The sequence below is a fragment of the Bradysia coprophila genome, chromosome II (genome assembly GCF_014529535.1).
Source record: "Bradysia coprophila strain Holo2 chromosome II, BU_Bcop_v1, whole genome shotgun sequence".
NCBI lineage: Eukaryota > Metazoa > Arthropoda > Insecta > Diptera > Sciaridae > Bradysia > Bradysia coprophila.
This window is the reverse complement of record NC_050735.1, coordinates 9,063,466-9,089,606: the sequence shown is the minus strand read 5'-3', so window position 1 is coordinate 9,089,606 and position 26,141 is coordinate 9,063,466. Positions and strand designations below refer to the sequence as shown.

Below are 26,141 nucleotides of genomic sequence, written 5' to 3'. Positions count from 1 at the left end.
TCATTAAATGGTCTACATTAATTTTAAAACCAATTTTTCAATTACAGCCTACTTCACACCTAGTCTGCCCTCTTAAAGAGGATTTCAATGAAAATACAATACGAAACGCCCAAATTTATACTCTAGGTATTCCTCTCAATAACTTCTCTCAATTAGTCGAGGCAATTTTTGTGAGTTATTTTTAATTGACGTAAAAAATCGGTGCATGCCGGAGGCGGTAGAACTTTTTCTTCTTCTTAGAATTGTGTTTTTCGTCGATTAGAAACAACTTACTAGTCGGGTGCGAGTTGTTCAAAAAAGCCGTTTCGCTCATATTGAATGTGAAAAGCGATTTTATGGTTGATTATCATATATGGATCGACCAGTAACTCGAATCGCGATGTTGGCAAGCTGGGGTCGGCCTGGTTTGGTCTAGGGAGCCGACGTTGCCTAACACTTCTTTTCGCTCTATGAAATTTTGATTTTTGAAAATTTATTTAAAAATATAAAATGAAATATTTTTGAAATGGTTCCATGGGCGAAAATATTCCGAATGGTGTCTATTTTATGTTAAAAATAAAAAACATTAATTACTTTAAAAAAAAACCTTTACCGGATTTTCCAGATTTGCACACTTTTTTGTATTGATGGGCGCCATCTTAAATTACAACGCCACCTGCATACTTTTTCAATCACTTTCATTTTTCTCGTATGCAGGAAGGTTCAAGGAACACAATATTTTTTTCCCACTCAATTCGAATCAAAATTCAATTTTATAGAGCCGAAAGAAGTTTTTGCTAACGGCGGCTCCCTGGCCAAAACCAGGCCGATCCCAGCTTGACAACATTGCGATTCGAGTTCGTAGCCGACCCACCTACGATAATCAACCATAAAATCGCTTTTCACATTCAATATGAGCGAAAGGACAACTCGCACCCGACTATACAGGAAATTGAACCGGGAATGGAAACAAAGGATCAATAGATCTGTGTTTCGAGATCTTAAATGATCGTCCCAAACTGATAAATCTAAAATACAGGAAATTGCGGCGACTAATTTCACTCAACTTTATGACAATTGAAGCATTACGGTCCTGAAGCACCAGAATTTTAATCCAACAAAAACTGCACACATAAAACGACAGAACGATATTTATTCTACGAAAAAGATTACATTCCTAAAATATCACTTTAAGCGAAAATTTCTACCCGTTAAAACTCGTCGAAAACTTTACACGATTTCAAAACATATCATCTTCCCATGGTGCTTGAGCAAATTACACAGTTTTTTTTTTCTATTACGCTTTCAAATACAAATTACAATCGAAACGTTTCATTCATTTGCTTCTAAAGCATGAATGTGTTTTCCAAATTGACCATTTGCACGAGCTATGCTGTAATAGACGGGATATGCACCATTAGCAATGTGTAATCTAGCACCACGTTCATTTCCCAGCATCTGTGGTGTCTGATGCACATCTACAATTCTCATTATTTTACTTTCCTCTGTCGGTACAGCATTACTACGCGTGTATCGGCTGCTATCTGGTTTTGGATGAGTATTTGGTTTCGCTGCATCGAATTGGGTTGTTTCAATTTTCATATTGATTATCTTAAGAGGCTTAGCCGATAGCGGAGCTGTTATACATAGGATGATGGTAATTGCTAGGATCATATTCTGGAATGACAAATAAATTCGATATTGAATGGATGCTGTGCGAATCGTTCACCAACGAGTAATATCGTCTCTACCCGGAAATGTTTCATGTTTTTTGTTTAGTATTTCAATGTGAATTTGATTTGGCACAAAAAAAAAGAGTCGGTAAATATTTTAACACTCGAAACTTGATAACGGATCGGGTCTGGTCCAGTCTGATCAGAATCTACGATATAACTGATCAATATTTTCGAATCTAAAGTTTATTAAACGAAAAATCAAATTAAAGCTAATTTTATTATTCATCGTCTATCCACACATAATATTTGCTGTTCACTCACACTGGAGCGCAAAGCTTGCGAAAAGAACGACAACAAAAATTTATTGATTTGACGATAATAAGAACACCTTGACCGTGTCATTCGAACATTATTTGATATCTGAACTTGACATCATCGCATCGATATAGCTGGAAAAGAATAATAATAATAAGAAATAACAACCGCTTGTCGTCGTCGGTTTCTTTTCTTGTTTTAAGACGTTGTTACTGGAACCTGTCCAAATGTGTTAAAGATACACGTATTGTGTTTATAATCGTTAATCTATTCAAATATGATGTTTATTAGTCATAAATTGTATGTTAACTGTTAGTCAGGGTGGGCTGGGCTTGCCTAGCGAAAGTCATTTATGACAATATGAAAAATTACTTGGTTGATTGATATCAACTGTGCGAGAACATTAATTCGGAAATGAAATTATTTGATTAGCAGTTCGTAGTCTTCTTTGTTAGTTTAGCAATTAAACAAAAAAAAAGTTTATGAAGAAACAACATGCAATCAAAACTTCCCTGTTTTTTATAGACAAGATCATAGTATACGATCGTAGACGTACTCAGTTCCCTCTCCTTTTATATAGACAACATTATGTACGATCGTAAATGTACTCAGGCATATCATACATTGCTTAGACCACTGAAAGAATATTACTTTAAAAAAAATGAAGAATGAATGTCCATTAGGAAGAGTTGAATAATAGATTACGTATTTATCTACGGAAAAAATGATGGAGATGTATGCGAAATATAAGCGGCTGAGAATAATGGAAAATGTATTTTCATAAGTATAAGTATAAGGTAAATGCCATGATAAAATTGTGTTTTACTGACGATTGGTCGAATGACATTTCTAGTTCTAGTGGGAAGAGTGCAGCACTTTCTCTCCCGTGGCTACGGATGGAAAAGTAGAACTTTTCTCACCTGAACCGTCACTTTGTTCATGTTTTTGAATGGCGAATCGATGTTTTTTTTGGTTTCGTGGAGAAAAACGGTAAATCACACATCGCACATATGAAAAACGTAGTGTTCACCTCAATAAACAATTACTGTTACTCGCTGAAGAGCCCTCATATTTATTTTCCATCGTATCTATCCATTATATTTGTCAAGAGTGGGGAAAATTGACGTTTTCTTCCCAGAACTACCACAACACACGGCGTCAAAAAATAGTATATTTACGAACAAAGCGAGTAAGGAAATTTAGGACGTGTACTGAAAAAAATCCATTTCCTGTCGAGGTACAAACCGTTCTCTCACGATAAATCGTAAAGAAATGGATTTTTTCCAGCACGCTATATCGTTCGGGAAAACCTGACATTTCCGACTCCGACTTCACTATACCCAGCGAGCGATGTATTTCAATCACTATGCATCCTAGATTACGCTAGGCCAACCAGGCAAGTGGTAAAGGACAATCACACAAGGAGCTGACCCTCAATTGGCGTACAGTCCGACTAACTACAACATTTATGTTCAGAGTACATATTCAAAAGATCCCCTGAGAGATTCACCAATAAGTCGTCCGATCTCATGAAAGATTCACCAATATCTCAGTGTTTTCGATGATGAGTGCCGGGTGCTGAATTGTAAATGTTAATTAACAATGCGATCTACATTATACAAACTGAATCCGAGATTATTCCATCATAAATGGCCTGTTCTACTTCATTCATGTTAAATTCATCGGCATTCGGTATACTGTTTCCAAAAAAATCCTCGCAAAATTCATTGATTCGTGGAGGAGTTCAAACTTGATGATTCGAGCAAGAGATCGTTGAACCAAATTTGTCGTCTTTTATTAATCGTCGGAAAAACATCACAAATTCATTCATTCATCTTCTAGTAGGATATCCATTCATATTCATCAATTAATCCTTGGTGTTTCCCTCAAAATTAATTAACTTTTAAATAAAAATTGCAGAGCGAAAATTTTCACGACCGTCTCTTTTCAAAACCAACTCAGGAAAACCTGACATTTTATAACAAAAAATCATGGCAAAATATGTCGTATTTCAGTTGCCCGGTGCACAAATGTCATTTTCTTATGGCCTTTTGAGTGAAGAAAATATGTTTAATCCCACCGGAAGCCCCGGGAAAATGAAACAATTTTACATTCACCATTTACAATTTCAAATATTTGCCACAAAGGCACAGAGCGCAGATTTTGTAAAAGTGAACAACTCAAATTCAAAATCTAGTATGACAACTTAAATTGTGTATCGTAATACACCCACCACACACATACTAGCGTAAGGTTCAAAAATGAAACCATTTTGTGATTTGTAGCCTTTTCACAACGAAATTAGATTACAAAGCAATCTTCGATGAACCTAGGCAAAAACGATTTTTTTGAATGAAAACTTATGTTAAAACAACTCAATAACTGAAGGTTCACCGATATTCACACGAATCGTCTGAAAATATAATAATTTTAATTCATAATTTTTCGTCTGAACTTTGCTGAACTCTTCATTTTTTTCGCAAGTTTTCAAGTTTCAGTCTTTTAAAAAGAGTTAAAAGAATCCAAAAATATCATAGGTATTTGGAAGATTTGAAGGTTTCAGTCAGGTTTAGCTTTAAAAAATGTATACAAATCTAAGAAAATGAGAACACTTCACTATGCAAAATGAAATTATATGCGAAAAATATTCTATTTAACAAAATTTTCATAATCCATGAATCACATAAAATCAAAATAAATGTTTCTGAAACAAATGTCAAAACACACACAAAAGAAAACAGATCGACGTACCGTACATTACATACAATGAAATAATACAAAACATTGCTGAAGTAAACGCGTAGCATACAATGCATTTTTATACGTTTATTGGCAATACACTCACAATTTTTTGTGATCTTTTCACAAAGTTCAAATTTGAGTTCAGGAGCACACAAACGTAATCTTGTTCGGGTTCGTGATATTATCACAAACATGTTTTTGAAAAATCAGTTTCCTAACCTGGAGGATTGACTAAAAAATTTGAACCTAGTGAACCTTGTTAGAGAAAGGATCAAACTTTGTATCTAATTACTGAACCTTGCAACATTTCCCGAAAAATATGCAGGTTCACACATCTGAACTTTGTGAACTATGCAAAAAATGATGGGTTCAGCACGGTTCAGAAAGAAAGTTTGTTAAACGAAGTTTTCTTAAAAAAATTAAATTGTGTGAACTTTAGTGAACCTTCAGTCGCTATTTCGATTACAATAATTAATTTTTCTACAAAAAATCATATTTGGCTAGGTTCAGTGGAGGTGACTTTGTGATCTTATTACGGTGAGAAAACCTCACAGTTCACAAAATGCCGTACATAGTCACAAAATTGAACCTTGTGTTAGTGTATGTAAAATCATCATCTGTAGTGGGTATTGTAGATTGCTTAGGGAAAGTGGATACGTCTCTCGTAACTTAAATTTGTTATTGTTTGTCATATTTTTGAATTAGGTAATGAGAGGGTCTTTTATTTCTGGTTCAATTTTTGTAATCAAATGTAGGATGAAATTCAAATTTAGATTTTCATTTTTGATTTGTTATGCAGGTGCAAGAATTTTCTTTTTCATTATTTTCAGGTTAAAAATCGGATTTGCTTGCACGTTAAAAGAAATTTTTTGACAATGAACGTGAGGATATTCAAAAAGACAGAAATCGCCTACAAAAAATAAATTTTTTCTTGGGTATACGAGCGCATGCTTCTGGATCGTTGCATCTAGAATCTGTGCAGCAAAACTAATCAGTTGGAAAATTGTCTGTTTTTCCTTTTTTTTAATTGTTTTATGAATTGATAGTATCCCCTACATTATTTAGCAGAAATAAGGAATACTTTTGCTGGAACAATCTCAATTCATTTGTTGTGTTCCTCATCAAAAGCCTTATGGACAAATAAAAAATAAAGTTTAAGTTAAATGATAGTGCTTCACTTTTAACACATTTTCCTGGGTCTTTCTGAACTTTGAGAAAAACTCAAATTCTGTGGTGAATTTTTGGTGTCAATTTAACAAAGGGCATTGTTTCAGCGACAACCTATGAGTATGGGTTTGATTTTTCTTCCATATAAATGATTCTTTTCACGTTAGAGTCTGTACAATTCTCATTTAGTTTCATTTTCCCGGGGCTTCCCGCAACTAGTTGCTGTTTAAGAGTCCATACATTACAAATTGTCACTTTGAGAAAAGGAGAGAACTACGCGGGAAAATACTAGTGGTATTGATGCCAAAAGCCGTCAATAGCTGTCAATAGACGCAATATATACCAATAGACGGGAATAGCCACCAATGAAAGTAGTTGAGACGCTAGCATAGTTTCCCCCTTAGCATTTTATCAAAAGACAATGGGAAGGAATAACGAAAAATTCATTATTTATGAGCGCGCGACAGGTACTTTTCACTGAGCCCGCCTGCGACACCTTTAGTTCTAAGCCCCTCTAATTTACGACATGTCTGATCTGGACTTCTTTTCCGATCAAAATATATAAATTCTTCTTGCTTTACTGAGTATTTACCCTGACACCGAAATTATGAATGCTCTTTTTAGTGGTAACACTTTTACTGTACAGATTTTGTTCAAACTAGAAATTTGGTCGTTCATAAATAACCTGACGCAAAAATCATGACTCCCACTGTCTTTAAAAAAAATGTATTGACTGTCAGACAAGCCTTACACTCAGCCCCTCTCGCGTTAAATAATTTATGGACGACCCCGTACACACTTTTACCATTCGGTGAAATCCAACAAACCAAATTTATTGATTCTTTTAGAAGAGGATAGCTTTACCATACCGAACTATAATCACACTTTTTGTCCATAAATTTTGTCGGACAGAAAGTTCATAACACCAAATTTTCAACTCGATCGTATAATATTGTGTAAATGCAGAAAAATATTCCGAAATTTTGCATAATTTTGCATTTTTGTTTTAGGAAAATACATTTTTCAGTTCATATAATATATTCGCCCTTCCCATTACCAGCGAGATGTACAATAGTCAACATAGATGGACCGAATAACTTTTCGTTGTCTCCCTGTTTTCGAGGAAACTTATTTTCATACTTTTCTCGGCTGATGGAAACGGTAAATACCAACAGCTGCATTTGACCCACTTAACAAAATTAATCTTTAATTCGAGTCCAAGTGGAGTTTGAGCAACTGTTTCAAATTAAATTTAGAAGTGCCTTAAAACGAAAATTACGTTCCATGAATGCCAGAGTAAATAATTAACCATTCGTTTCTATGTCGTCCTCTGATCCCCTTGCAATTTAGTTATTTCAATCGTAAATTAATTGTGACCTTTTTTACTCTTAATACTAATGCGAGAAAAGGAATTTATCCGAATTTTTTGTTTAACTTGTCAAGTTGTTCCATCATCCGAAAATGTGTTAACGCAACCATGAAATTCTGAGCATCTTAAAACGTAAACCATATTCGGAATATAGACGCGTTAAATACAATAACATAGAGAGATAGAGAGAGAGTTCTAGGAAAACAAAAGAGGGACTCTTGAAGGTACAGTTAATAAAGAACGTCTTTCTGGGATGGAGGGCTTTTTAATCTTACCGTTAAAATTAGCATTCATGTCTCGCTAAAATTTTAATTAGCTGAGCTGGTTAGTGGTTATAGACGGTGACGTTGAATGTAGTTTAATTAAACATGTAGTCGAAAATTTGATATTTTTGGATATTATTGGTCCGTTCGCGACCCTGAACAATGTTCCACAAAAATCTTTAATTTTCAACCTTACAGTTCGGTGCGACCAGGCGATAGCTCCCTAGAGTGCTCTGTGGGTGCGATAGAACTGATTGGGGTTGCAATCGATGGGGTATGGGATTCTAATAGTCATGGTATTAAAAACTGGTCCTGTGGGTTCCAGATAGGCTGGTTCCAACTCATTGAAGTTGAAAAATGACGATTTTTGAAAGGTTCTACAGGCGTGGATACTTGAGTCACGGAGGGGGTAATAGTTGTACAAGTAGAGTGACTTACCTCTACCAATATCCAAAGACTTATTTTTTGAAACCGTCCACATAGGAACTTAACAGTGGCCAAAAGTTTTTCTCTGCTATTTGGCCGTAGTTGTGAAACTCAGCGACAAATAACTCACACTCATGATAATGTTTCGCAACCAAACTGCTGAACTTTGTTTCGCTGCTAGTCTCAGCTTTTTAACAACACCACATTTGCTATATATCTCACGTCAACAGTGCCTAAGTGAGGTAGGTCCATCTATAACGAAATTTCAAGCATGACTTCAGAAAACGGTAATAAAGCACAAATATCGGCACTATTTCGCTACAATCAAACAAAATCAACCCCACCGTTTCCTCAAGTCATGCTTAAAATTTCGTTGAAGATGTAAGAATGGTTTCCACGCAACAAAGCGTACTTCGTGTGAGAGCCGTGAGAGAGCGAGCTGTCAAGTAAAAAAGCAAAAATTGAAAACATTCAATTTTGTCACACGTAGTACTTTTTTGGTAAGTGGAAATCAAGCCTTACCTCACTTAGGCACTCAATAGAGCGGCACTGTTGACGTGAGATATATTAAATGTGGTGTTGTTAGAAAGCTGAGACTAGCATCATGAGTTTGAGCTAGGTGTCGCTTAGTTTCACAACTATGGCCACTCGTCATTTTTCAACTTCAATGAGTCGCTACCAGTTTTTTATACCATGACTATTAGAATTCCATACCCTATCGATTGAGACCCCAATCGATTCTATCGCACCCACAGAGCACTCCAGAGCAATGGTCCGAGGGCTCCGAAGTGTACGATTGAAAATCAAAAATTTTTGTGGAACGTTGTTCGGGGTCATGAACAGATTAATAATATCGACAAATATCAAATTTATGACCACATGTTCGATTAAACTTCATTCAACCACACCATACAGACGGTGTATCTATTATTCGGATCGCTTCATTCAAAACTTTCTATTACAAAAATAATTCTCTGTGCCGTTTCCGGCTTCAGATTTACCTATTTTTGACAATGGCTTTAAGTCTCAAAGGAAAAATGTTATAAAATATCGCAATCAATGGAATCCTATGAATATCCATCGAAAACGAAGAAGTGCATTCGCTTGCCTGGCGTTATGTGCATCTGGAGCACATGCTGCTAACATTTTGTTCTATAATTGAAAGAGTTTGTATCAATGAATTAACATAAACATGTTCTTGAGCGTTTTTTTTTCCGCACGAAATCTCTCCTTCTACAATGTTCGTTTTCAATTTCGGTGAAGAATAGAGCCAAAGCCATTTCACAGAAATATACGAAGATTATGGTATATTATTCTATAAAGTTACTTTGTACAAATAAACTGCAGTGGGGATATATAATTTATGTAACTGCAGTTTGCCCTAAAACTTTGTCCATAATTTGGCATTTATTCTTCTTTGGAAAGTTCATCACCATTTCGAATATTCCGATATGTATGTATATATATATATATCCTCCCGACGTCGTCGTCCCTTTCCCTTTACAACAAGCCCGTGAATTATATGTGCATGTATGCTGTGTGAAACTATGTGGCCCACTATAGAAGTGTTGAAATCATGAATTTATTGTCTCATTAACCAACTATTTATGTGCTTAAATATACAATTTAGTCAGATGACTGCTTAAAGTTTGCATTGATTTAGCGCAACTGATGGCCTTCCTTTTGTCGCATAACACACATTTATGCGGACACACAAATTTTGTATTATTGGATTTTATGTTGAATTTGATGCAATTTTATGTCACTATGTCAATCACCGCAATCACGAGACAATTTTGGAAATATTCATTGTTTTTGGGGGCAGTATTTACCGAGCTGAATAAACTATTGTTGCTGTTTGGCCGTTTACGCAGATATATTCATCATGTGGGTGAACACTACACTTTCACATGTGATCGAATCTTTTAGAAAGGAATATTCATATATGCTGTTGATAGCAGGACAACAGTGCCAAAAATAGGCAATAGCCGCAGGTTACAATTGTATTACGTATTGTATTGTAAGCGTTTTGTATTGCATAGCAAACTACACTTTTTCATGCTTGAATGTTTCTGAGCCTTTTATCAACAACATCAACAGTGTTGATTCAACACATATATAAAAGTTGTAGCATGTAGCAAAATGGTAAAACAAATGAAGTAATAGTAGATTACGTTGCATGCTGGGAAAGTAATTCATTACACGAGGACACAATTTTGTGATACGAGCAAACTCACGAGTAAGTTTTTGAACGAAAAGAAAGCGAAAATATTCATTACCTGAAAGAACTGTAAAAGTCAGAAGAACCTAAAATGTGTCCTAGTGTAATGGGTCATTTTCGCAGGGGGTATACAACCGTGTAATAGTCAGTTTTCGCATGGGGCAGGCAATAAAAGATTTTATTTCAATCTGTAGAAAAAACTTTGATCAAATCAAGTATTCGATTAGATAAATATCGTCGCTCGCAGCCTGTGAAATGTTAAAACTGCAGTAATTAAATACGCTGCCGTGTCGACGACATGATTAAACAGTGAGTTTCTTAAGAAACAAAAGATCATTGCAAAAATAAAATAAAAATCTCATCGTTCCATCCAAATGGTTCCGTATCGACGACTTCCTTTTTTGGATAGAAATAGACTTATATCTTCTGAAAGTCGACTATTGTTCTATCGTTTCTTTTGAAAGTTTTCATGTACAAAGTCGTCTAGGAAAATTGATGCCTTTACAAAATGTTGCATAAAGATCTTTTGTTCGTTTCTGCATAATACGTCGTATCTTTTACCAGGGATTATTTTGGAAAAAAAGGATTTTTGGGAAAATTTGAGAAAATACGGGAAAATGTGGGATAATTTTGTAAAATATGGGGAAACGTTTTCCCAAAAATATTCACTGATTTAAATAGATAAATTTTGAAACGGGCAGGTTTTTTTACGTTGCGATTTAGCAACGGACTAAATGCAACAGTAGAACCCACCCACAGCGCGAGGCTATTAGACGAAAAACATTGAAAGGATTTTTGAAACGATTTGAAAATAACAAAATAGCAAAGCTGAAATGCCTACAAAGAGGTACTGAAAGGAGCTGAAATGCCTATAAATTTAAGCAACTTAAGCTGAAATGCCTACGAATAAACTTAAGATAAATTTTGCTGTTCGCTATTAACACACCACTACTGATGATTTTACAATAGGAATGCTATGCCGGTTGCAAAATGTGGAATTATGACAGATTCTTTTTGCTCGGATAAGCGCCAGAAACCATTTTGAAATCTTTTATTATTTATAGAGTGGAATTTCGATCCATAAATGTGAAAGTGATTAACGTAGATGCATCTGTGTTGTTAATATTGTGTTCTCATACAGTTTTAATATCACTCGTTTCATCATGAAACTTTCATGTATAACTTAGTAATGTTATAACATAGTCTGATGGATTCTTTCAAAATTGAAGGATTGCAACATGAGCTACATATTCATCTGTTATCTGTAGCGACGACAAAAATAGTAGATTAACTCTGTTAAATGTTCATTTATAGTAGAACCTATGATTAAACTAACGAAGTCATAGATTTCAATTTCGTTTATTCACCGCCGAAATATATCAGCTGTATACAAATTTTACAAGTTTTACAAACATTAAATTACTAGTCAAAACTTTGAAAAATTAAAACATCGACTCGGGAAGTCAGTCCTTATAGTCAAAGTGAACACATAAACATTAATCCAATCAACTTAAAAGTTCGTCATCTACAACCTCGTCATCTTCCTTCAGTTTTTCCTTCACTTTCGCTTTAAATTCATTACGACTTAACACCATAAGACCACTATACTTGTTCACTAGTCTGATTATTTTTGCCATCGGTTGATTATATCCATAATTCCTCTCGTATAGAACTTCAGCCAGTGGTCTCTCATTCCTGAACGATCGATGCTGCTGTCTTCTGATGAATCTCGCCTCAATATTCACATCATTGATTCTTTTGTTATACAAGTCGTAGGCCATTAGAGCATTTGCGATCTTTCTGCGTGTAGATAATTTGTCAAGTCCAATTTTCTTACACCGCTCTTCGTATGGTTCCAGTCTGTACGGCGGAATGCGGTTTGTGTCTCCCAAAGCATACATAACAAACTGTTTTTGGACTGACTCGATGTCATTGCTGTAGTTCTGTTGGTACGGGTCCCAAATAACTGACGCAAATTCCAGTTTTGACCTTACATATGCATTATACAGCACCACCAATGCTCTTGTGCCAAACTGTCCTTTTGATACAGACTTAATAAAACCCATTGACTGTCTCGCTCTGGTTATACTTCTTTCCATGTGTGCGATAAGCGTAAACTTCACATCGACCGGGATGCCAAGATCTCGAACTTCCTGCTTTCTTTCAACGACATGATCCCCCATAAAGTACGTAACGTAATGCGGATCGTTGATTCGTGCTATTGTGATGACTTCGCATTTCTCCAGGTTAAACGGAAGCCTGTTCCTTTCGCTCCATCTCAAAACGTTGTCAATGTCAGCTTGGAGTTGTCTTGAATCAGCCGACGAACCAACTTCCATTAACAATTTTATGTCATCCGCAAATAGAAGTGGAAGTGCAAATGACACACACTCCACAATGTCATTAACACCAATCAAGAACAATGTTGGGCCAAGAATACTTCCAGCAGGAACCCCTGAAGTTGCTGTATAAGTCCTAGATTTGACATCACCAATGACAACATAGAACAGCCGGCCAACAAGAAATTCAAAAAGCCACCTGGCGGTTCTTTTTCCAATGCCAAACCATTTCATTTTTTTAATGAAGATTCGATGCCAAAGTTTGTCAAATGCATTTTTAAAGTCACCATAGAAGATGTCGAGTTGTTTCCTTCTTAATAATGCTTCGTGTGCCACAATGGAGAGATTTAACAAGTTTGTTTCTACCGAACGTCTCGGTCTGAAGCCGTGTTGCGCATTTGAAATGTTCGGATTAATTCTATCCAAAAGCTTCAGCTGAATCGCGTACTCATAAACTTTTAACACCACTGAACTGATTGCTGTTATACGGTAGTTTTTCACATCATCCTTCCTGCCTTTTTTCTTGTAAACCGGAACCACTTTTGAAATCTTGAGCTTCGAAGGAATTTTTCCCAGTTCCATCGACTTTTGGTGCAAAATCCAAAGCGGCCACACTAACGCGTCCATACATTTTTTTACAAATAACGGTGCAATATCATCGGGACCACTGGTACTTTTGGGATCTAATTTTTCAATCGCATTTTCAATATCACCCATTGTCAGTTCCACTTCCCATGTATCGTCAGCTTCTACACCATACTCCTCATCAAAAACTAGCGGTTCTTCGTCCTTCGTATACAGTCCTTCAAAATAATCGGCAAATATATCTGCAACTTCCTGCGGATTTTCAGACTTTCTTTCACCAAACATCATTTCACACGGGTATGTTGCACATTTTCGTTTCGACTTGGCGTATGACCAAAACTCCGACGGATTTTCCACAATATTTTGTTGGACTTGATCGATATATTCTTTGTTAAGCCTTTCGTTCAACTCGTTGAATTCTCTTACGGCCTTTGCATAGTCTAATGTCAAGATATCCTTCGGTTTCTGTTTGTACATTTTCTTTTTCTTATTCTTTTTCTGCTGCCACTCCCGAGTCCACCACTTCGGTCTGTTTTTGTTCCGCCTAATACGGATCTTTGGTACATTTTCAACGATCACTCGATTCAACAATTCATAGAAATAGTCAAAAGCCTCATCAACGTCCATCCGATCAAAAAGTGCTGCGAAATTTATTGCCCCCAGTTGCCGTATTATATTTTCATAGTTCGCTAACTTGTACGAAAAAACTTCAATGAAGTCATCTAAGACGTGGACGTTTGTTTCTGGATAACTTTCAAATGCCAACTCGATCGGTACATGAAAAGGATCTACTTCAGTATTCAACGTAATTGCAACTGGAGCCTTGCACACATGTAGATCACCGGTACCATTTACAAACACTAGATCTAGCACGTTCTGTGAAATGTTCTTCAGATCCGACAACTGAAACAACGACAGATCATGCATTTTCCTAAGAAATTCTGAAGCTGCATGAAAATACACTGAATCGGTGTGTGATGCCATATCCTGCGGTAGCAAAAACGTATCAGAATCATCCCAGTTCCATACGACGTCATGCAGATTAAAATCTCCTATCACCATTACTCTACAATCACTTTCCATCGCCACGACCCGACGCACAAGTTCGTAATGTTTAAGCAAAATATCCAACCTCGTGGAATCGTTCACATACGCTAAATATATCACAAGCGGACATGGCCTAAGCTGAACTTTTACACATACACATTCGCAGACTGTATCACCAATACTCTCGATTCTGTAACTCTTATATTGTTCATGCACTAAAATCGCCACTCCTCCACCGAAAGTATCTCTGTCTCGTCTATACACATTAAAGTTTTGCGGAAAATAACACTCATTGTCTAAGTCACCGTGCAAACGCGTTTCAGTGAAGCATAGGCCTTTATACAGCGAATATTTAATCCTACTTCGTAGATCAGTTCTCGCTGGAATACTTCGCACATTTTGATAATACAACGGAAAATAGTCTAAGTTCACAAAATTTTCACTTTCACTAGTCGTTCGCCGTATGACCACATCACCACTAACCCTACCAGACACTTCACTTGACGCACCAACTTTTGACGAAAAAAATGACGTTATCTTTGCTTGACGGGTCACTTTCGCTCTACTTTCAACGTTGCTTATCATTCTTCCATCTCTGCATTGCTGGGCGTTTCCAAGTTTTTTGACTGGTCTGATGCGTTACTCGATACAGTCGGATTTGATGCTTTGTTGAATTTGACAAATGCGGACGAACCTCCATCGAAATCGAATTCACGAATGCGACTATTTGACGGCCAGTACATCGGATTCATCAGCTTATTGAAGTCGACCGATGAACATCCAATACGGAAGGATACAAATCTATATTCGGTTATATCACGACCTTTTTTCACCAATTTACGAACATCAACATCAGCCGATGCAACACCAATGGAGTCTCTGATGTAATCTTTTAACTCCTCTTCTGTTGCGTCTCGATGAATTCCAGATATCCAAACTGCTTTCTCTGGTCTCGGACGAACTGGTGAAATAGGCTTTCGAATGACGTTCGTTGACGTACCAGTAATGATCGGCTTAGTTGACTTTGGGGTACGTGCAGGCTTAGGAGGCCTAGGTGCACGTGCTTGTGACCAAGACGACTTCGGTGTTCCATTTTCCATCGCTTTTTTTACTCCACCTTTTGCGACGTCAGCATACGAAAACTTCCGGCTAGCAGTACTTATTTCGTTCAACGACTCCTTAATCAATGACAAATTTTCAACATTGATTTTACTTGATTCACCGATTGCTGTTGTTTGCCCCTCCACCGTTCCTTTCATCGACTCAATCGAAGTCTGCAAATTTCCAATGGTTTTCGTTTGATTTTCCACCTTCTGAACCAACGCTTCAACGACGGATTGTAATTGATTATTATCTTTGCTTTTCGGCGGAGTTGATCCTGCCATTGTTGTTTTCGATATAGACAGCATCGGATTACGAACCTCAAGCGTGGTCTGTACCATGTTGGCTCCAGAATTCGGTTGTTTTCGCTTGGGTGACGGATTCTCTCTACGATTCGCCAAACATTCATCACAGACCATTATAATGTTGTCACTGAGGAACACTTCCTCCGGTCTCTTTTTTATCTCGTAGCAGGCCAAATGAATCAGATCCTGGCAGCTAAAACATTGCCAAATGCTGTCCGTTGAAATGTTTTCCGGTGGACACTTTTCCCTCGAGCACTTCCTTAACGGTATCGGTGCCATGACAGAGACAAAAAAATCCAATAACTTTTTCGACAGGTGAAAAGACACTGCTTGCAGCTGCAGACGGCTGTGCTCAAAAAATTTTGACAGCGACCGGTGACGTACAACTCAATTGAGGAATTTAGGGTTATGCGTCTCGAAACTTTGATTCACTTTAGTCGACAAAATTCACTATGAATCACCAAAACTTCATCAATTTACGACGCTCGACTAACGACCGAACAATTATAGTCACAAAAAACAACCAAACATTCAATACGAACACTAAATTAAACGATTAAAAAATGCACGCAAAACTTTGTTGTCATTCGCTATGTTGTCATTCGAACAATTGTATTGTATTGCACAATTGTATCTGACTTATCTGAAAATACGGGAAAATGTGGGATAATTTTGTAAAATATGGGGAAACGTTTTCCCAAAAATATTCACTGATTTAAATAGATAAATTTTGAAACGGGCAGGTTTTTTTACGTTGCGATTTAGCAACGGACTAAATGCAACAGTAGAACCCACCCACAGCGCGAGGCTATTAGACGAAAAACATTGAAAGGATTTTTGAAACGATTTGAAAATAACAAAATAGCAAAGCTGAAATGCCTACAAAGAGGTACTGAAAGGAGCTGAAATGCCTATAAATTTAAGCAACTTAAGCTGAAATGCCTACGAATAAACTTAAGATAAATTTTGCTGTTCGCTATTAACACACCACTACTGATGATTTTACAATAGGAATGCTATGCCGGTTGCAAAATGTGGAATTATGACAGATTCTTTTTGCTCGGATAAGCGCCAGAAACCATTTTGAAATCTTTTATTATTTATAGAGTGGAATTTCGATCCATAAATGTGAAAGTGATTAACGTAGATGCATCTGTGTTGTTAATATTGTGTTCTCATACAGTTTTAATATCACTCGTTTCATCATGAAACTTTCATGTATAACTTAGTAATGTTATAACATAGTCTGATGGATTCTTTCAAAATTGAAGGATTGCAACATGAGCTACATATTCATCTGTTATCTGTAGCGACGACAAAAATAGTAGATTAACTCTGTTAAATGTTCATTTATAGTAGAACCTATGATTAAACTAACGAAGTCATAGATTGTTGAGCACAAACCCTAGGCTATCATTTAAACAAAAGAAGTAACAGATTTGAAGATAATATGGCGAAACGCTTGCTGTCTATACACAGTAAAACAATTGAGACCTTGATATGATTGAAGAAGACAGAGCTAAGTGGTATAATTGTTTGATGCATTAAGTTATGGATTAACTTGTTCGAATTTTTACAGATTAAATTAAAAGTGATAAACACTTTCTATCAAAGCTCACGATTAGAATTAATCAAATAAATAATTGGGCCGTCAAATAATTCTCGACCTCGAGTAGGTAAAATGCGACCTCATCTACAATGTGGACTCCATGTTGAAATCTTACTCTGGTAACTTTCATTTTATCTTTGTTTTTACAGTTTTTGGTTTTCCATAGAGAATTAAACAGAACGCAGCCACGCAGTATTAGTGTGGTCTCCTTGCAAAGAATATAAAGTCTCGCAATTTTTCATTGTTAAAAAGTCAACCAGAAGTCAAATCCGATTTTTGCTTTATTAACGGACAAACATTTCACAGGAAACTTATGAACTTAATAGTACATTACGTCCGTGGCTCAAAATTACGTTATAGCCCGACCTGAAGGAGAGTGTGGTATTATCACTCGTCAAAATAAAAATTTGGAGCCACGTACGTACTGTGCTTTACGTGATTAGGCCATATCTTTAACAATCTCTACATTTACAATAATTTCAAGGCGACTGTTTTCATTGCAGTAAAGCGTGCATAACTGTAAACAATAAAATTGGCATGGACACAAAAAACGTGACGGCCGCATTGTTGTCGATCGGTGGTTCAGTCGTTGGTGGCTGAGTCGGTGGCTCAGTGGGCGCTGGAGTTGGTCTAGGGCTATCCCAAAAATTATAACAGTCTTCTAGAGGTAGCGTTGAAAAATCAAAATCCTGCGTAATTGTAAAAGAGTGTCCAGTGCATCTATTGCCAAATAGCAGAACGGACACATTGAAATTTCGAAAGAGCGTAAAAAAGTCTCTCTCTATTTCGTCAATTTGATTTGACGATAGCTGTAACCATTGTACATCTGACACGGCCTGGAAATCAGCCGAATTCAGCCGGATAATGTTGTTGCCTATTAACGCTAGCGTTCGAAGACTCAATAAACCGTTGAACATTTCGCTTCCAATGACCTGAATTTCGTTATCGGATAGTGACAGAGATGTCAAATTTTGTTGGTTGCTGAAGGTATTCGGTTGTATGGATGTAATGCCGCAATCATTTAAGTTGAGAGATGTTAGCGCTGAAAGACCGGTCAGTAGACTCGGGTCTAGTGTTCCTAAAGGATTTTGTGCCAAATTTAATGACCGCAAAGAAGTCAGTGTGCTGAATGTTGTTGGATCTAGGCTGGAAATGTCGTTTGAAGTCAAAGATAGAGTGGTCAGGTGGACATTGTTAGTGAACAAGTTTCGGTCGACAACATTTAAACCCATCTCATTTAAACGCAAGACTTCCAGTCCTACCATCCCATGGAATGCTTCACTAGGAAGCGATATCGAATTCAAGCCGCTAAGATCCAAGGATTTTAGAAGAGTTAAATTTGATAAGACGTCGAAATCGACTGATGTAAATGGATTTGATGCCAAATTCAGTGAAGTTAAATTGGTTTTTGTTTGTAGCCAGCTGCTGTCTAAATTAGTTAGCAAATTGTTGCTAATAGAAAGCGTCTCGAGCCCGTTAAGCGGTGCAAATGCATTTGAATCAATGTGGATGATTCCGTTTCCGTCTAAATTTAACCGTTTCAGCGATGATATCAGTCTGAATGTAGTCGCTGTGACAGTCGAAATTCTGTTACCAGACAGGTTTAACTCTTCCACATTTCCGGCTCCCTCGAACATATTCTCTTCGATCGATTGAATATCGTTGCCAGTTAATTCCAATGAGCGAAGTTTTGAGCACATTCGAAAAGCGTTCGTCGGAATCGTTGTGATCTGATTTCGGTCAATGTACAGATCTGTTAGTTCATTGCACGAATTGAATGCCTGATCCAAAATCGTTGTAAGCTGCGAATCCAAAATGTACATCGTTCGCACGTTGACAAATTTATCCAGAATTGCACTTTGAAGGTATCGTAAATTGGATCTCCACACGAAAATGAAAGTCACATCGGCATCCGTATAGCCGGTAACATGTTCACAGTCGAACGGAATCACATCATTTTCGTTGGTTACACTCACGTCAAAGATTTCTATTAAATACTCGCCATCGCTGTGCGAAAAGGTACACGTACCATCGCTACCCCTCGGGTTCAGCAAAAAAATTATGGCAATAGCTGCTACTGCACCCAAATTCCTAAAATGATTTGTCGTTTCTGAGTAAAATAATGCACACAGGAAAGTGACTCAACTGTAGAATTGAATTTTATTTTTTACCTCATGGTTACTCGTTGAACCTAAGCGATATACTGCAAAGAAAATAATTAAATATTATACCTCACAACAAGATAATTTATTTTGCGTGGTAAGGGGTTTAACTTTTGACTTATCAGTTAAATATCGTAATAAATCGATTTAATCGAAATTGTTTCATTAGTAAAAACCGTCAAGTGACTAAATGAATAAATCGATTTGTCCTATGATGCACTCGTTTTTCCACAAAATGATAACACGATTAGGATTTCATTCTATCTAATAACTTTTGAAGATGATGTCAGTTAAAATGTTGTTCTATCTGAAAATAAAATTATTGTCGAATATGTCGACGGATGCGTGTGGTATAAAATTTGTAGTGACTTGGATTTGACTCCAATCAATCAGAAAATCTGTGGTTGTTCAAAGGAACTGTTTGTCGCACAAGGCTTGATGATGTAAGTTATTTTCATAATTTTTCTCATAAGGATGCTGTCCTAATACTCAAAATTTTTTTGTTAGATCAGTGGTGCCATGTAAGACAGACTCTGCAATAGACAATTTCAACATTTTCATTTCAGCTATGAAATAGTTGGCACAGTTCATCGTTTTCACCTACTTTTCTAATCTTATCGCTTCCAGTAAACGTTCACTGATTGCGTTTTTCTAGGCTTGTGCGCCGAGCGCAACAATATTTTATCGAAAATAACTAGGTCCCACCTGTTGGGCGGGTCGGGTCCCTTGACTGATAATTTTTCCAAAATAATTAACCAATTATATTACACTATTATAAATATCTTAATTTATTTTAACTGATTTTTTCATCTCATATCAGATTAATCGTCTACAACGTGACAAAGAAGCGCATCCGATAAAGACACAATGAAATTCTATTGTGTTTTAAAGCCTTTTTCAGTGATCACATTTTCATTGAAAGAACGTTCGTGCTTTATTTTTTTCTCTTACTCTGCTTGATACTTTGCCGCAAACTGCTCGCTCGTCCGAGCTGTCTAATATTGCAATACGATACCGCAACTCGTGTGAATTACAATTCTCATTTAGTTTCATTTTCCCGGGGCTTCCCGCAACTAGTTGCTGTTTAAGAGTCCATACATTACAAATTGTCACTTTGAGAAAAGGAGAGAACTACGCGGGAAAATACTAGTGGTATTGATGCCAAAAGCCGTCAATAGCTGTCAATAGACGCAATATATACCAATAGACGGGAATAGCCACCAATGAAAGTAGTTGAGACGCTAGCATAGTTTCCCCCTTAGCATTTTATCAAAAGACAATGGGAAGGAATAACGAAAAATTCATTATTTATGAGCGCGCGACAGGTACTTTTCACTGAGCCCGCCTGCGACACCTTTAGTTCTAAGCCCCTCTAATTTACGACATGTCTGATCTGGACTTCTTTTCCGATCAAAATATATAAATTCTTCTTGCTTTACTGAGTATTTACCCTGACACCGAAATTATGAATGCTCTTTTTAGTGGTAACACTTTTACTGTACAGATTTTGTTCAAACTAGAAATTTGGTCGTTCATAAATAACCTGACGCAAAAATCATGACTCCCACTGTCTTTAAAAAAAATGTATTGACTGTCAGACAAGCCTTACACTCAGCCCCTCTCGCGTTAAATAATTTATGGACGACCCCGTACACACTTTTACCATTCGGTGAAATCCAACAAACCAAATTTATTGATTCTTTTAGAAGAGGATAGCTTTACCATACCGAACTATAATCACACTTTTTGTCCATAAATTTTGTCGGACAGAAAGTTCATAACACCAAATTTTCAACTCGATCGTATAATATTGTGTAAATGCAGAAAAATATTCCGAAATTTTGCATAATTTTGCATTTTTGTTTTAGGAAAATACATTTTTCAGTTCATATAATATATTCGCCCTTCCCATTACTGCATTCCAACAGCTGCATTTGACCCACTTAACAAAATTAATCTTTAATTCGAGTCCAAGTGGAGTTTGAGCAACTGTTTCAAATTAAATTTAGAAGTGCCTTAAAACGAAAATTACGTTCCATGAATGCCAGAGTAAATAATTAACCATTCGTTTCTATGTCGTCCTCTGATCCCCTTGCAATTTAGTTATTTCAATCGTAAATTAATTGTGACCTTTTTTACTCTTAATACTAATGCGAGAAAAGGAATTTATCCGAATTTTTTGTTTAACTTGTCAAGTTGTTCCATCATCCGAAAATGTGTTAACGCAACCATGAAATTCTGAGCATCTTAAAACGTAAACCATATTCGGAATATAGACGCGTTAAATACAATAACATAGAGAGATAGAGAGAGAGTTCTAGGAAAACAAAAGAGGGACTCTTGAAGGTACAGTTAATAAAGAACGTCTTTCTGGGATGGAGGGCTTTTTAATCTTACCGTTAAAATTAGCATTCATGTCTCGCTAAAATTTTAATTAGCTGAGCTGGTTAGTGGTTATAGACGGTGACGTTGAATGTAGTTTAATTAAACATGTAGTCGAAAATTTGATATTTTTGGATATTATTGGTCCGTTCGCGACCCTGAACAATGTTCCACAAAAATCTTTAATTTTCAACCTTACAGTTCGGTGCGACCAGGCGATAGCTCCCTAGAGTGCTCTGTGGGTGCGATAGAACTGATTGGGGTTGCAATCGATGGGGTATGGGATTCTAATAGTCATGGTATTAAAAACTGGTCCTGTGGGTTCCAGATAGGCTGGTTCCAACTCATTGAAGTTGAAAAATGACGATTTTTGAAAGGTTCTACAGGCGTGGATACTTGAGTCACGGAGGGGGTAATAGTTGTACAAGTAGAGTGACTTACCTCTACCAATATCCAAAGACTTATTTTTTGAAACCGTCCACATAGGAACTTAACAGTGGCCAAAAGTTTTTCTCTGCTATTTGGCCGTAGTTGTGAAACTCAGCGACAAATAACTCACACTCATGATAATGTTTCGCAACCAAACTGCTGAACTTTGTTTCGCTGCTAGTCTCAGCTTTTTAACAACACCACATTTGCTATATATCTCACGTCAACAGTGCCTAAGTGAGGTAGGTCCATCTATAACGAAATTTCAAGCATGACTTCAGAAAACGGTAATAAAGCACAAATATCGGCACTATTTCGCTACAATCAAACAAAATCAACCCCACCGTTTCCTCAAGTCATGCTTAAAATTTCGTTGAAGATGTAAGAATGGTTTCCACGCAACAAAGCGTACTTCGTGTGAGAGCCGTGAGAGAGCGAGCTGTCAAGTAAAAAAGCAAAAATTGAAAACATTCAATTTTGTCACACGTAGTACTTTTTTGGTAAGTGGAAATCAAGCCTTACCTCACTTAGGCACTCAATAGAGCGGCACTGTTGACGTGAGATATATTAAATGTGGTGTTGTTAGAAAGCTGAGACTAGCATCATGAGTTTGAGCTAGGTGTCGCTTAGTTTCACAACTATGGCCACTCGTCATTTTTCAACTTCAATGAGTCGCTACCAGTTTTTTATACCATGACTATTAGAATTCCATACCCTATCGATTGAGACCCCAATCGATTCTATCGCACCCACAGAGCACTCCAGAGCAATGGTCCGAGGGCTCCGAAGTGTACGATTGAAAATCAAAAATTTTTGTGGAACGTTGTTCGGGGTCATGAACAGATTAATAATATCGACAAATATCAAATTTATGACCACATGTTCGATTAAACTTCATTCAACCACACCATACAGACGGTGTATCTATTATTCGGATCGCTTCATTCAAAACTTTCTATTACAAAAATAATTCTCTGTGCCGTTTCCGGCTTCAGATTTACCTATTTTTGACAATGGCTTTAAGTCTCAAAGGAAAAATGTTATAAAATATCGCAATCAATGGAATCCTATGAATATCCATCGAAAACGAAGAAGTGCATTCGCTTGCCTGGCGTTATGTGCATCTGGAGCACATGCTGCTAACATTTTGTTCTATAATTGAAAGAGTTTGTATCAATGAATTAACATAAACATGTTCTTGAGCGTTTTTTTTCCGCACGAAATCTCTCCTTCTACAATGTTCGTTTTCAATTTCGGTGAAGAATAGAGCCAAAGCCATTTCACAGAAATATACGAAGATTATGGTATATTATTCTATAAAGTTACTTTGTACAAATAAACTGCAGTGGGGATATATAATTTATGTAACTGCAGTTTGCCCTAAAACTTTGTCCATAATTTGGCATTTATTCTTCTTTGGAAAGTTCATCACCATTTCGAATATTCCGATATGTATGTATATATATATATATCCTCCCGACGTCGTCGTCCCTTTCCCTTTACAACAAGCCCGTGAATTATATGTGCATGTATGCTGTGTGAAACTATGTGGCCCACTATAGAAGTGTTGAAATCATGAATTTATTGTCTCATTAACCAACTATTTATGTGCTTAAATATACAATTTAGTCAGATGACTGCTTAAAGTTTGCATTGATTTAGCGCAACTGATGGCCTTCCTTTTGTCGCATAACACACATTTATGCGGACACACAAATTTTGTATTATTGGATTTTATGTTGAATTTGATGCAATTTTATGTCACTATGTCAATCACCGCAATCACGAGACAATTTTGGAAATATTCATTGTTTTTGGGGGGCAGTATTTACCGAGCTGAATAAACTATTGTTGCTGTTTGGCCGTTTACGCAGATATATTCATCATGTGGGTGAACACTACACTTTCACATGTGATCGAATCTTTTAGAAAGGAATATTCATATATGCTGTTGATAGCAGGACAACAGTGCCAAAAATAGGCAATAGCCGCAGGTTACAATTGTATTACGTATTGTATTGTAAGCGTTTTGTATTGCATAGCAAACTACACTTTTTCATGCTTGAATGTTTCTGAGCCTTTTATCAACAACATCAACAGTGTTGATTCAACACATATATAAAAGTTGTAGCATGTAGCAAAATGGTAAAACAAATGAAGTAATAGTAGATTACGTTGCATGCTGGGAAAGTAATTCATTACACGAGGACACAATTTTGTGATACGAGCAAACTCACGAGTAAGTTTTTGAACGAAAAGAAAGCGAAAATATTCATTACCTGAAAGAACTGTAAAAGTCAGAAGAACCTAAAATGTGTCCTAGTGTAATGGGTCATTTTCGCAGGGGGTATACAACCGTGTAATAGTCAGTTTTCGCATGGGGCAGGCAATAAAAGATTTTATTTCAATCTGTAGAAAAAACTTTGATCAAATCAAGTATTCGATTAGATAAATATCGTCGCTCGCAGCCTGTGAAATGTTAAAACTGCAGTAATTAAATACGCTGCCGTGTCGACGACATGATTAAACAGTGAGTTTCTTAAGAAACAAAAGATCATTGCAAAAATAAAATAAAAATCTCATCGTTCCATCCAAATGGTTCCGTATCGACGACTTCCTTTTTTGGATAGAAATAGACTTATATCTTCTGAAAGTCGACTATTGTTCTATCGTTTCTTTTGAAAGTTTTCATGTACAAAGTCGTCTAGGAAAATTGATGCCTTTACAAAATGTTGCATAAAGATCTTTTGTTCGTTTCTGCATAATACGTCGTATCTTTTACCAGGGATTATTTTGGAAAAAAAGGATTTTTGGGAAAATTTGAGAAAATACGGGAAAATGTGGGATAATTTTGTAAAATATGGGGAAACGTTTTCCCAAAAATATTCACTGATTTAAATAGATAAATTTTGAAACGGGCAGGTTTTTTTACGTTGCGATTTAGCAACGGACTAAATGCAACAGTAGAACCCACCCACAGCGCGAGGCTATTAGACGAAAAACATTGAAAGGATTTTTGAAACGATTTGAAAATAACAAAATAGCAAAGCTGAAATGCCTACAAAGAGGTACTGAAAGGAGCTGAAATGCCTATAAATTTAAGCAACTTAAGCTGAAATGCCTACGAATAAACTTAAGATAAATTTTGCTGTTCGCTATTAACACACCACTACTGATGATTTTACAATAGGAATGCTATGCCGGTTGCAAAATGTGGAATTATGACAGATTCTTTTTGCTCGGATAAGCGCCAGAAACCATTTTGAAATCTTTTATTATTTATAGAGTGGAATTTCGATCCATAAATGTGAAAGTGATTAACGTAGATGCATCTGTGTTGTTAATATTGTGTTCTCATACAGTTTTAATATCACTCGTTTCATCATGAAACTTTCATGTATAACTTAGTAATGTTATAACATAGTCTGATGGATTCTTTCAAAATTGAAGGATTGCAACATGAGCTACATATTCATCTGTTATCTGTAGCGACGACAAAAATAGTAGATTAACTCTGTTAAATGTTCATTTATAGTAGAACCTATGATTAAACTAACGAAGTCATAGATTGTTGAGCACAAACCCTAGGCTATCATTTAAACAAAAGAAGTAACAGATTTGAAGATAATATGGCGAAACGCTTGCTGTCTATACACAGTAAAACAATTGAGACCTTGATATGATTGAAGAAGACAGAGCTAAGTGGTATAATTGTTTGATGCATTAAGTTATGGATTAACTTGTTCGAATTTTTACAGATTAAATTAAAAGTGATAAACACTTTCTATCAAAGCTCACGATTAGAATTAATCAAATAAATAATTGGGCCGTCAAATAATTCTCGACCTCGAGTAGGTAAAATGCGACCTCATCTACAATGTGGACTCCATGTTGAAATCTTACTCTGGTAACTTTCATTTTATCTTTGTTTTTACAGTTTTTGGTTTTCCATAGAGAATTAAACAGAACGCAGCCACGCAGTATTAGTGTGGTCTCCTTGCAAAGAATATAAAGTCTCGCAATT

At 36.4% G+C, this 26,141-nt stretch overlaps 2 protein-coding genes across 2 annotated transcripts; both read right to left on the bottom strand.

The window, feature by feature from the left end:
* Positions 1-1,112: 1,112 nt before the first annotated feature.
* Positions 1,113-1,895, bottom strand: LOC119071328. The gene is made up of 2 exons (XM_037176216.1): positions 1,731-1,895; positions 1,113-1,656 (listed from the first exon to the last, which is right to left on the bottom strand). Exons 1-2 carry the CDS (start codon positions 1,743-1,745, stop codon positions 1,312-1,314), a joined length of 360 nt encoding a protein of 119 aa, XP_037032111.1. The 5' UTR covers positions 1,746-1,895; the 3' UTR covers positions 1,113-1,311.
* Positions 1,896-11,518: 9,623 nt separating this feature from the next.
* Positions 11,519-19,488, bottom strand: LOC119081902. The gene is made up of 4 exons (XM_037191178.1): positions 19,316-19,488; positions 17,640-19,235; positions 14,871-15,728; positions 11,519-14,760 (listed from the first exon to the last, which is right to left on the bottom strand). The coding sequence occupies exons 1-4, from the start codon at positions 19,318-19,320 to the stop codon at positions 11,664-11,666; spliced, it is 5,556 nt and encodes a 1,851-aa protein (XP_037047073.1). The 5' UTR covers positions 19,321-19,488; the 3' UTR covers positions 11,519-11,663.
* Between the last annotated feature and the right edge of the window lie 6,653 nt (positions 19,489-26,141).

Excerpts from the sequence above, each read along its gene's own strand:
- LOC119081902 (XM_037191178.1), bottom strand. Across the intron at positions 15,729-17,639 it reads ATGCACGCTTTACTGCAATG|CTGCCAGGATCTGATTCATT; the intron begins AAAACAGTCGCC and ends GCAATGTTTTAG. Across the intron at positions 14,761-14,870 it reads AATAAGCTGATGAATCCGAT|ACCAGTCAAAAAACTTGGAA; the intron begins GTACTGGCCGTC and ends GTAACGCATCAG.